Source organism: Amblyomma maculatum, chromosome 2 (genome assembly GCF_055883805.1).
Source record: "Amblyomma maculatum isolate TAMU_Amacu chromosome 2, ASM5588380v1, whole genome shotgun sequence".
Classification (NCBI taxonomy): domain Eukaryota; kingdom Metazoa; phylum Arthropoda; class Arachnida; order Ixodida; family Ixodidae; genus Amblyomma; species Amblyomma maculatum.
The window spans coordinates 215,920,120-215,932,436 of NC_139345.1; the positions used below are offsets into that span (position 1 = coordinate 215,920,120).

Below are 12,317 nucleotides of genomic sequence, written 5' to 3' on the forward strand. Positions count from 1 at the left end.
ACGCATCTTGTTTCAAAGCACCTGGTGGAAGTCTAGAAGTTCGCAAGACAAAAGGAAAAACTTTACCTAATATTATGAACGCTTTCAGAAGATTTACCAATTGTGTGAATGTTTTGTAAGCTGCACTCGCATTGTTCAATAAAATAAATAAATCACTTTTCCTCTCAGCTAACTACGCCGTCCATTAAAACCTTTCTGACTTATTTGTGCGCTCTCAGAATGCGAAATATCTCAGCAGTAACAATGGACTATTTATGTTGCTTCAAAGCAGTCTTGTATACTCCGTTTTTTTCAGGTGAGAAAAGAAAACGGCGGTGTTTCGGAGCTCTGCAAGCGGATAGAAGCAACCTGAACACCCAAGTGCACCAGCGTAAGCTTCTCTCTTTTCGGAGAGAATGGACGAATGTGAATGAAATGTTTGGGCTTTTTCATATCGTGTTTATACGCTGATATGCCGCACTTTCGCTTCGACACCGTGACAACATGGGGGAGGCATAACGCAACAAAAATAAACGATTTATTACAGCCGCCCATTTTATGACCACCCGGAAACGCTGCAATCGCCTGGTTATGATGACGCGGTTTGTTAATATGCATCAGATACAAAACCCTCATTCGCCAAAAATGTTGCGTTGCGGCAGCCTCTGCAGTTTCAGCAGTGTTATAGCCGACATTCAAATGGACAAATGCACTATGCTTCGTCGCATGAAGTTGGAACTGAAATTTACATGTGCGTTTAATAAATCTGTTTTAGGCCGCAATCACTGCCCCTTAATTAATCAGCGGGCACCTGAAAAGCGAACAATTACACTACTATAATATAGATCAGTGATGTTGAGGTCTGCATAGCTTGCGAGTATGCGAAACTTATAGATACGCTGATGCTGCTTCATTGACATTTCATCCTTTTCATGTGCATCTATACGTGAAAAAGAGTACTCCAGGCATCTGCTTTGGCGTACACTCAGAAAACGCACACTCCATTCTCACGGACCCTGTACTGATATCTGTTAATAAATGCTGCATTCCCTGAAGAACAGGCATTATTTAGTGGATAATCGGAAGAAACGGAAAAATGAAGTAAGCAGTCTCTCTCACACTTGCCAATCGCAAAGGCGGATACTTGTCGGCGACATTTTTTTCAAGGGAATGCGGCTTTCCCTGTCGATCCGCAAAGCGAGAGCACTGTCTAACTTCTGTGGACAAAGTCCGCGCCGACAGTTCTCTACATGGTCCCGCGACGGCACAACATGAGAAGCGGCGGCAGCAGCTGCAACAGGCGGCGCAGCACGCCGCCCGCGTGCTTTGGCGCAGAGTTTAGGAGCAGATGATTCGAGTCCACGCTCTGCCAAAAGGTGTCGAACCTCTCTAGGACTGTCGCCCTGCGCAGAGAAAACCATCAGGTCTGAGAAGCGCTGGTTTGCCCTCAATGATATGAGACAAAAAGCACATCTTCGAGCGCGACACTAACTACCCGCACGAAAACATTGCTGTCCCGAGCCATATTTGTTGATGGCACAACAAAAACGAATTTATTTTTACGTGAAAACTCACAGTATATTTACAAGATTGCAGCTAGCATAGCAGCGAGCAGCAAAACAGCAAAACAGTTCCACTACTTCGTCATCTATCTTGCCGCGAGGCAAGGGGGCAAAACACTTCGTCTTCGCGTAACATGACTCCCGGCGCTAAACTGCCTAAGAAGGGATGATTTGGTATGGCATAAGCCGTGAAACAAAAGCCGCAAGGGAGCAGCTCCAAGATGCAGACGCATCTAAACCGTCTCCTCTTTTTCGTGCATGCTTTTGTTGCGTGCGCCGGTCTTTTCCATGAAGGCACAGCTGGGCCAGAGTCACCATACACCTACCATCGTGAACTGTGTGTGCCTGTATTCATCATCATCATCATCATCAGCCTGATTATACCCACTGCAGGGTGAAGGCCTCTCCCATATTTCTCCCCTTAACCCGGTTCTGTGCTAGCTGCATCCACTTGACCCCTGCGAACTTCTTAATCTCATCCGCCCCCCTAACTTTCTGCCGCCCCTGCTACGCTTTCCTTCCCTTGGAATCCAGTTTGTTACCCTCAGCGACCATCGGTTATCCTCTCGTCGCACTACATGTCCTGCCCATGTCCATTTCTTCTTCTTAATTTTCACTAGAATGTCGGTAACTTGAGTTATTTCTCTGACCCACTCTGCCCGCTTTCTATCTCTTAATGTTACCCCTACCATTTTTCGTTCCATAGCCCTCTGGGTTGTCCTCAACTTAAGTAGAACTCTCTTGGTTAGCCTCCACGTTTCAGCCCCATAGGTGAGTACAGGCAAGATGCAACGGTTGTATACTTTCCTCTTGAGCGATACCGGTAAGCTGCTAGTCATAATCTGCGAGTGCTTGCCAAATGCGCTCCATCCCAATCGTATTCTTCTTGTTATTTCCTTTTCGTGGTCCGGATCTGCGGTTACTACCTGTCCTAAGTAGACATATTCGCCTAATACTTCCAGTATTTTGCTACCTAATGTAAACTGCTGTTCCTTCCCGAGGCTGTTGAACATTGCCTGTATTGCCCATCGCTGAATGTCAAACCTCAGCGTCAAATACCAGTGATGTGAACTTATTGTAACTTTTCCGTGCGCGTCATGGTCATGCCAGAGCGACATCGACATCGTTTGACGCATTGAAACACGCCCCCTCAAGCGTTTTTCGCCAGTGAGCAAGGGAGCAGCTCCAAGATGCATACGCATCTAAACTGTCGCCTTTTTTTCATGCAAGTCAGTAATAAGCAATGTCCTGAATTTAAGAGCGACTCGTTATGTTTGGTAGTGCTCTCTTGCTCAGAGGTGCTATGTGAGTTTCTGGCGGGTTCTTTTGATTCATTATGCCTTCTGGTGCTTTTGCTAAGTGGAGACGTAGAGACCAATCCAGGCCCCTTGACTGTATCTGAACAGCTGGAAAGCATAATCGAAAATCAAAAAATGTCATCTAGAGAGCTAAAATGTATCAGGGAGAAGTTAGAGGGCCATATATCAGAGTCAAACCGAAAGTTGACTGCTATTGAAGAAAAAATAGAATCCTTTGCACCAACCGTAAAGAGGGTAGATGAATTCGAAAGTTCAATTCTGGAGCTACAGGAGCAGATGTCATCACTGTGTAGCAAAGTTGAAGACCTAGAGTGTCGCTCTCGGCGTAATAACTTGATTATCTTCGGGGTCAAGGAAGACAGCACAGAAACTTCGAAGAGCCTAAAGAATGCTGTGTTAACAGAAGTGTTTGAAGGACAACTAGGAATTAAACTTCGAAGTGCTGAACGCATACACCGTATCGGCAGGCAATCTGAGGGTAATAGCCGACCAGTGATAATACCGTTCTCCGACTTTGATGAAAAAAATGAACCTCCTTAGAAATTCGAAAAAACCAAAAGGTTCAGGAATGTCATTATCTGAGGACTACACTCTTCGAATTCAAAAAGTACGAAAGCTGCTCTGGTCTACCGTTAAAGATAGTTTCAATCCCGAGGACAAAGTATACCTAAAACTTGACAAGCTAGTTATTAATGGGAACACGTATGGTGTGGAACGAAGAAAGAAAAGAGAGACGAATGCTTGCTACATCGAATGAACATAATGATGATTCTGGTGGCCAAACTGGTGATAGTGACAGTGCTGCCTCACCGTCGAGACGTGCAGTCACTCGACGTCAGAGACGAAAGAATTATAAATGACGGGCAGATAAGAGCAAATCATTGCGAATCATTTCTCTCAACGCACAAAGCATCGCAAATAAGACAGCTTAGAAGAAGGACATTCAGGACGGCGTCGAGGTCGACGGGGAAGCGGGGCGATCAAGACCAACACGATCTGCGCGATGGCAATTCCACAGTCTGCTTCCTCTTCATCAGCGTCCAGCAAAAAGGCTCATCTTCTTCACAATGCTCCCCAGAGAAAAAGGAGCCATCCTGGCGACCTAAGGGGACGAAGGTACAATTGGATCGTAGAATGGCTTAAGACGCTGCACATGTACAGTCTCGCGGGCACAGCGTCACAAATCGGAAGATGGCGTAAGCGGCTCAACAATATAGTTCACTGGTGAAGTGCGCTCGACGACACGGTCGGGCCCATGATACTTGGACATAAGTTTTGTTGAGAGACCAAGTCTGCCGGATGGAACCCATAGCCACACAAGTGAGCCGGGCTCGAAGTGTGGTGCATTCTTCTGACCGGTGTGATGGCGATATTTTTGGCGCCACTGAGAGTCGGTCGTAAAAGTGCGGGCAATCTGGCAGCATTCTTCGGCATACTTGGCAGCTTCTGTCACTGTAGTGTATTCTGATGGATCAGGGTTGTAGGGGAGGACAGTATCAAGGGGAGCAGATGGATGCCGACCGTAAAGCAAAAAGAACGGAGAGAAACGCGTGCTAGATTGCGTAGCAGTGGTGTACGCATAGGTGATATAAGGAAGGACAATGTCCCAGTTCGTGTGGTTGGATACGACGTACTTCGCGAGCATGTCACCGGGGATGCGATTAAATCGTTCAACAAGGCCGTTTGTTTCCGGGTGGTAAGCGGTGCAAGTCCGGTGAATGATTTTGCACTGATAGAGCAGGGCTTGAACAACTTCAAATACGAAAGCACGGCCTCTGTCTCTGAGCAATTCACGAGGAGCACCGTGACAGAGAATAAAGTTCTTCAATAAGAAACCGGCCACATCTCGGGTTGTTGCAGCTGGGAGCGCGGCGGTTTCGGCATATCGCGTCAGGTGGTCGACGGCGCCAATGACCCAGCGATTGCCATCGGGTGTGTACGGAAGAGGGCCATATAGGTCAATTCCAATGCGGTCGAAGGGCCTAAGCGGGCATGTGAGAGGCTGTAACTCACCAGCCGAACGGGGAGAAGCAGGTTTGCGGCGTTGTCACGTCAGGACCGATCGAACGTACCCGAGAAGCGAGTTGTACATACCACGCCAATAGTAACGAAGACGGATTTGTGTGTACGTCTTGAAAACTCCGGCGTGTCCGCACTGTGGATCGGCATGAAAAGATGTACATATTTGAGTCCGTAAATGGCGCGGAATCACGAGGAGCCATTTCCGTCCACTTGAGTTGTAGTTGCGCCAGTAAAGGAGGTTATCCCGAATCTCATAGTGGGAAGCTTGGCGGCGAAGGGCGCGTGAAGGGGTAATCGCTGATCGGTTTGAAAGGTTGTCAATAAGGCATGCGATCCATGGATCCTTTCGCTGTTCAGCGGGCATGTCACTGATGTCGAGGGAGGATACCGCAGAGTCCAAGACGGAGAGGCTGGCAAGGTCGCGGTGAGCGAGACAAAGCGACGGCGTCTTTATGTTTGCGACCAGATCGGTAAATAACACGGATGTCATATTCTTGTTGACGAAGAGCTCACCGTGCCAAGCGGCCGGAAGAGTCCTTGAGCTATGAAAGCCAGCAGAGGGCATGATGGTCCATGACTACATCAAACGAACGGCCGTAAAGGTAAGGGCGAAACTTTGTGAGGGCCCACACGATGGCCAAGCACTCCTTTTCCGTTGTTCGTTTCGGCTTTTGTGAGAGTACGGCTGGCATACGCAACTACGTATTCACCGAAGCCGGAGGGGCGCTGAGCAAGAGCAGCGCCGATGCCGACACCACTGGCGTCTGCATGCACTTCGGTGGGCGCCTCAGGGTCAGAATTGCGCAGGATGGGCGGGGCTGTGAGGAGGCGGCGCAATGTTTTGTAGGCGTCCTCGCATGCCGCTGACCACGGCGAAATATCTGAGGTATTGCCGAGGAGCTTAGTCAGCGGGGCGACAATGAAAGCAAAGTTCCGTAAAAACGCCGAAAGTATGAGCACAGGCCCAAAACACTTCTTAATTACTTGATGGTAGTAGGCTTCGGAAACTCGGTCACAGCTCGAAGTTTGGCGGGATCAGGACGTATACCCTCCTTGGACACAACGTGGCCTAAAATGGTCAGCTCACGAGCAGCGCCACGACACTTCTTCAAGTTGAGCTGCAGGCCAGCGTTCTCAATGCATGTCAAGACCTGCTTCAGGCGAGACATGTGGGTCGCAAAGTCCGGCGAGAACACCACGATGTTGTCAAGGTAACAGAGGAACATCTTCCACTTCAGGCCACGCAGTATAGTATCCATCATGCGCTCGAATATAGCATTGGCATTACAGAGACCGAAAGGCATGACGGTAAATTTAAAGAGGCCTTCGGGGGTGACAATTGCGGTTTTAGGGCGATCTTCCGCAGCCATGGGCACCTGCCAGTAGCCGGATCGTAAATCGAGCGAAGAAAACAGTTTCGCTTGCCTTATCGAGCACCTGCGTAAATCTTTTTCCGCTAAATTAACTTTTTTTTCACCAGGCCAGACAGTCGCTTGGGCGCCGAAAAGACGACTTCGACGCCCGCACGTCTCCCAATTCTTTTTAAGTTGTGCGAAACTTGATGCAGATACGGTACCACGGCGATCTGCCTTTTGCTCTCCTCTTTCCTTGCCTCGCCCGCCCCATCAAGCCTTAACTTTTTCTGCAGTTTTTCTGTAACGGAACACAAAACATCTGGAGGGTAGCCAGCCAATGTCAGACGATTTACTTGGTTGCAGAGCCTGTGCTCCACCCTGTGCACACAAGATTTCTTAAGAGCGTTAAAAAGTACAAAATGAACAATTGCTCTTTCCACCAGCTTTGAGTGGGCTGATGAAAAAGGCAAGATTGGCTTAGTACCACGGGGCTCAAAAGCCCAACAAACATGTGATGAGGTGAAATAAAGTGAGAGATCGAAAAACCTAATAAAATCATTCTCTGGTACTTCGTATGTTAAAATCAAAGGGTTAAGGCACTCTGAGAATACCGAAAAAAGGTCATGAAATTGCTGCTCGAACTCGAGGTTGTCACAGTCTAAAAACACGAAGTAGTCATCCACAAATCTGAAAGTGCGACGTACACTGGATTTTTTAAAACGCTCTTTCAAAATTATATCGCATGCAGCCAAGAACACATCACTAAGGAAAGGTGCTAAACATGAACCAATACAGACTCCCTCTTTTTGAACGAAAACCTCTCCTTTCCATTCGGCAAATGTCGAGGCAAGATAAAGTGACAGCAATTCGAGGAATTCGCCTGTGGAAATACCACACTCATTTTGAAATGCTACAGCACCATGTTGTCAATAAGGTTACTTACAGATGAAGGAATTTCTGCTTGAGGCATGGTGTAATACTGATCCTTTACATCAATAGAAAATCCCCAAAGCCTCTTATCGTAGTTACATTTCAAGAAAGCGATCACATCATCTGAGCGTCTTACTCTGAAAGGATCATCAATTGATAAAAGATTCAGTTTCTTCTGCAGGAATGTTGCTACATGCTGCTGCCATGTACCAATCTCAGACTATTACACGGAACGGCCACTCTGGTTTCTGGGTTTTCGCAGAGAAAACCAATTCCAGCAGGGGTTTAGATTTGCCTTTTATCATATTTGACAGCGTATTTATTTCAGCCTATCAACAAGTTTTTTCGCCTTGCTCTTGACTTAGGCTATTGACACATCATTGCGTTTGTCAAACACAGTACGAACAGCTTCCGATGCCTTTGACATATACGCATCCCGGTCCAAAACAACAAATCCCCCATCCTTGTCAGCAAGGAGGAGCGAGAACGAGTTCTCTTTAAACCAGCTAATCGTCCTCTGCAGAGGTAGCTTCTTCCCCGACGACCGATACCTCGCTAACACATCTACACCTTCAGATATGCATCGGTCCACCTCAGTACTGTCGGCGTGCTTAGCAACATGCCTCGCCATGGCCAGGAGTTCAGGTCTTGATCGCTTTGGCTCCACCGCAAACTTGGGCCCCAGGCTCAGGACTTTCCTGACGCACCCAGGAAACGGGACGCTCTCAGTTGTGTGGATCTGTTGCGCGGTAGGTGCACTCTTCGTCGGTAGCAGCACACGAAAGCCTGGAAGGGTTTGCTGCCAAAGGAACTCTCTAGTGCGGTCGACGAAGCGTGACAACTGATGCCAATGGCTGCACGCGATAGAATTTTGAAAGAGCGTTTTAAAAAATCCAGTGTACGTCGCATTTTCAGATTTGTGGACGACTACTTCGTGTTTTTAGACTGTGACAACCTCGATTTCGAGCAGCAATTTTATGACCTTTTTTCGGTATTCTCAGAGTGCCTTAACCCTTTAATTTTAACACACTAAGTACCAGAGAATGATTTTATTAGGTTTTTAGATCTCTCGCTTCATGTCACCTCATCTCATGTTTGATGGGCTTTTGAGCCCCGTGGTGCTAAGCAATCAGCCCACTCAAAGCTGGTGAAAAGAGCAATTGTTCATTCTGTATTTTTTAACGCTCTTAAGAAATCTTGTGTGCACAGGTTGGAGCACAGCCTCTGCAACCAAGTAAATCGTCTGACATTGGCTGGCTACCGTCCAGATGTTTTGTGTTCCGTTACAGAAAAACTGCAGAAAAAGTTATGGCTTGATGGGGCGGGCGAGGCAAGGAAAGAGGAGAGCAAAGGGAAGATCGCCGTGGTACCGTATCTGCATCAAGTTTCGCACAACTTAAAAAGAATTGGGAGACGTGCGGGCGTCGAAGTCGTCCTTTCGGCGCCCAAGCGACTGTCTGGCCTGGCGAAAAAAGTTAATTCAGAGGAAAAAGATTCACGCAGGTGCTCGATAAGGCACGCGAAACAATTTGTGCCCAGCTAAGAAGGAGTAATTTACGCTCTGCCAATGTCATGCGGCAAATGCTACATCGGCCAAACTGGCCGATGTTTCGGGCTTTTTTATCGGATGTGTGACGTGGCGCCCAGTTCTCCTGCGTGTGTTTCCTTCATTACTTTGTTTTTCAGTGTTTTCATCACTTTGTTCGTCGCGCAGTTGCCTCCTTTAGATGCATGTTTTTCATTCTGCATTATCACTTGTGTCGTGTTATTTTCTTCATTTATATGTATTTTATCACTGGCGTTCCCAGCAAGATTACTTGTCATCTCCCCCCCCCCCCCCTGCAATAATGCCTTCGGGCGCTGCAGAAACTTGTAATAAATAAATAAATAAATAAATAAATAAATAAATAAATAAATAAATAAATAAATAAATAAATAAATAAATAAATAAATAAATAAATAAATAAATAAATAAATAAATAAATAAATAAATAAGCGAAAGGTTAAAGGAGCACGAGTACAATGTTTCTCGTGCAGCTATCACAGGACACGTAGCCAAACACTGCAGACACTGCAAAGATGACGATGAAGACGACGATGGTACTAATGTCTGTTTTCCCCTGTATAAAGAATGCTCCGTGATTGAAACGAACCGCGACAAGCTAACGAGGGAAATACTAGAAGCCCACTTGATAGGTAAGACAACGGAACAATGTATCAGTGCTCCCTCTGTAGCGCTGTCAGATAAAGAAAATGGCTATTTAGATTATGAATATTAACGTGTGCCTGCTGTTATGCTGACAGTTTTTTTCCCAGGTATGACAATTGCCTGTAATTGACACGTGCCTAATTTACTGGCGTTTATAATTTCACGCAAGTCGAGCGTGCCTGTTTCCATTCTGGCACCAGGGCAGTATTTATACTGGCTTGTGGCTAATAAACGTTTCAGTTGTGAGTCAGCGCTCTGTGTTGTCGTCCTTTCTTCTACGTCCCGTCTGTCGCGCTGTTGTTATGGATCAATGGTTCACCTGTCACAGGACCAAAAAAAACATTGCTAACGTATTCAATGAGTATTTTAAATCGGTTTATGCTGATAACAGACTGGCTCCGTGCCTGGCTCCGAGACTGGCTCCAACAGACTGGCTCCGTGCGAAAGTTCTTCCGATCCACAAAGGAGGCAACAAACTACATGTTAGCAATTACAGGCCGATTTCACTTACTAGTTGTATCTGTAAAATGATGGAGCATATAATATGCAAGGCAGTTACCACCTACTTAGAGGAAAACAATTTACTTTACTCCAAACAGCATGGTTTTCGCAAAGGTCTTTCTACGGTAACCCAACTTCTCGAAATAACGCACGACTTTGCTACAGTAATTAACTCCAGACTTCAAGCTGACGCAATATTCATAGACTTCTCCAAGGCCTTTGACAGGGTGCCCCATTGTAAACTAATCAACAGGCTAAAGGCTACAGGTATTGACACTTACGTAATAGACTGGATAGCTGCATATCTTCCAAACCGCACACAGTATGTTAAAATAGGTGAATGTGAATCTGAAGAATTAGATGTCTACTCCGGGGTTCCACAGGGGTCAGTGCTGGGTCCCATTCTCTTCTTAATATTTGTTAATGAAATTCATTCTCATGTCGAACCTAATATAATGGTAAGGATGTTTGCAGATGACTGCGTCATCTACACTACAGTGCGCACTATTAACGACCAGATACGCCTTAATTCTTCCTTAACTAACATTTCCAGGTGGTGCCAAGAATGGGGAATGGAAATAAACATGAAAAAACCGCTTCCATGAGTATAACCAGAAAACGGGTGCCCTTGAAGTTTACTTATGATCTAATGGGAGTTCAAGTAGCAGAAGTCGACAGAGTTAAATATTTAGGGATTACCATCACAAACACAATGAAATGGGATGCACACATCAACGAAACGTGCATTAAGGCATACAGACAGCTTGCATTCCTTCGGAGGAAACTTGCACGAGCGCCAGCTAAAGTAAAGCTAGCAAGTTATAAGTCCCTCATACGACCAATCCTTGAGTACGGCAGTATAATTTGGAATCCACATCAAGCATACCTTAACAATCAATTAGAAGCGATGCAAAACAAAGCCCTTCGGTTTATTTTTTCGCAGTACTCGCGGCATGTCTCGGCAACCGCGCTGCGCAACAGAGCAGACGTCCAAACTTTGAACAGCCGGCGACGCATTGCTTCTTTAAAATTTTTCTATCTTCTCTATCATGACTGTATTAATATCAACAAACAAGAATACTTAAAACCACCATACAAACATTCAGCTAGAACAAACCATGACAGGACGATTAGGCCATTTATCACCCGCTGTAACACGTTTAAACATTCCTTCTTTCCGTCCATCATAGAAGCCAGGAATGATCTGCCACTCGACATTGTCTCCTCCACATCTGCAGATGATGAATTCAACACCAAGGTGGAAATATTTATTGCCCAGCAAACTGCAACAATGTGAGCAGAGGCATTTATGCGGATTGCCCTGGCAAAACACGGAGTGCTTTGAGTGTATTTCATGTGCATACATTGTCGATACGAAAATGTTCCTTGTTGTCCAATGTTCCTTTTTATTCCTTTGTTGTTGTTTTTTTTTTTGGCTTATAGGATATATTGTACACTGTCTGTGAAATTGTGACTTTTTTTTTCCCACTCCTGTATGAGCCTGTCAAAAGGCTTACAGTATAAATAAATAAAAAAAATAATAAAATAAAAACTCATGTTTTTCTTCTAAGCCAGACGACTATTCCTCTTTAATGCCAGATGTCGTCTCCCGCGAAGGTGTTTTTAACCTGCTTTTGAAACTTGACGCCAAAAAGTGTAGCGCGCCTGATAGCATTCCAACAGCTTTTCTTCGCCGCTATGCAGAATGGTTGTCCCATTTATCTCTTTGTTATCTTCAAAGCCTGTTTGGCTGAGTGCGCAGTACCGTCAGAATGGAAAACTGCACGTGTCGTACCAATCGTTAAGGGAAACGAGCCAACTTGTGTATCTAATTATAGCCCGATTTCTGTGCTCTCGATCAGATGCAAAATCTTCGAACATGTGATTTGCCGTGCCTTGAACTTTCTAGTGAACAACATGGGTTTAGGCGTGGCTTATCAACCATCTCACAATTGATTACCACTTGTCATGATTTTTTTATCGCAGTTAATAGCAAACTACAAATGGATGCTGTTTTCCTAGACTTCACCAAAGCCTTCGATAAGGTTCCGCACACTAAACTCGTAGAAAAACGTTACATTGCCGGAATCAATCCTAATATTATTAATCTTATTAAAGCCTACCTAGAAGACCGATTTCAATATGTTAATGTTAACGATGAGTACTCTGATCCACTAACGATTTCATCTGGTGTACCACAAGGATCTGTTCTAGGTCCTATTCTATTTCTGATCTATGTAAATGACGTAACGAATATAGTTGACCCAGAAGTTAGAGTTAAATTATTTGGTGATGACTGCGTTCTATACTCTACAATTAACTCCACACTGGACAAGATTAAGCTCAAGAGTAATTTGCAGAAGATCTCTTATTGGTGCACCCAATGGGGAATGTTTCTTAACATTAATAAATGCTTAGCCCTCAGAGTTTGTAAAAAGAA

At 45.4% G+C, this 12,317-nt stretch overlaps 1 protein-coding gene across 1 annotated transcript in view; it reads right to left on the minus strand.

The window, feature by feature from the left end:
• Window positions 1–1,225: 1,225 nt before the first annotated feature.
• LOC146201279 (putative defense protein Hdd11-like) overlaps window positions 1,226–12,317 on the minus strand; it is a 194,136-nt gene continuing 183,044 nt past the window's right edge. Inside the window, exon 4 of the mRNA XM_084592516.1 lies at window positions 1,226–1,382. Within this exon, the coding sequence (XP_084448642.1) occupies window positions 1,226–1,382 (157 nt within the window). The remainder of the gene's footprint in view (window positions 1,383–12,317) is intronic.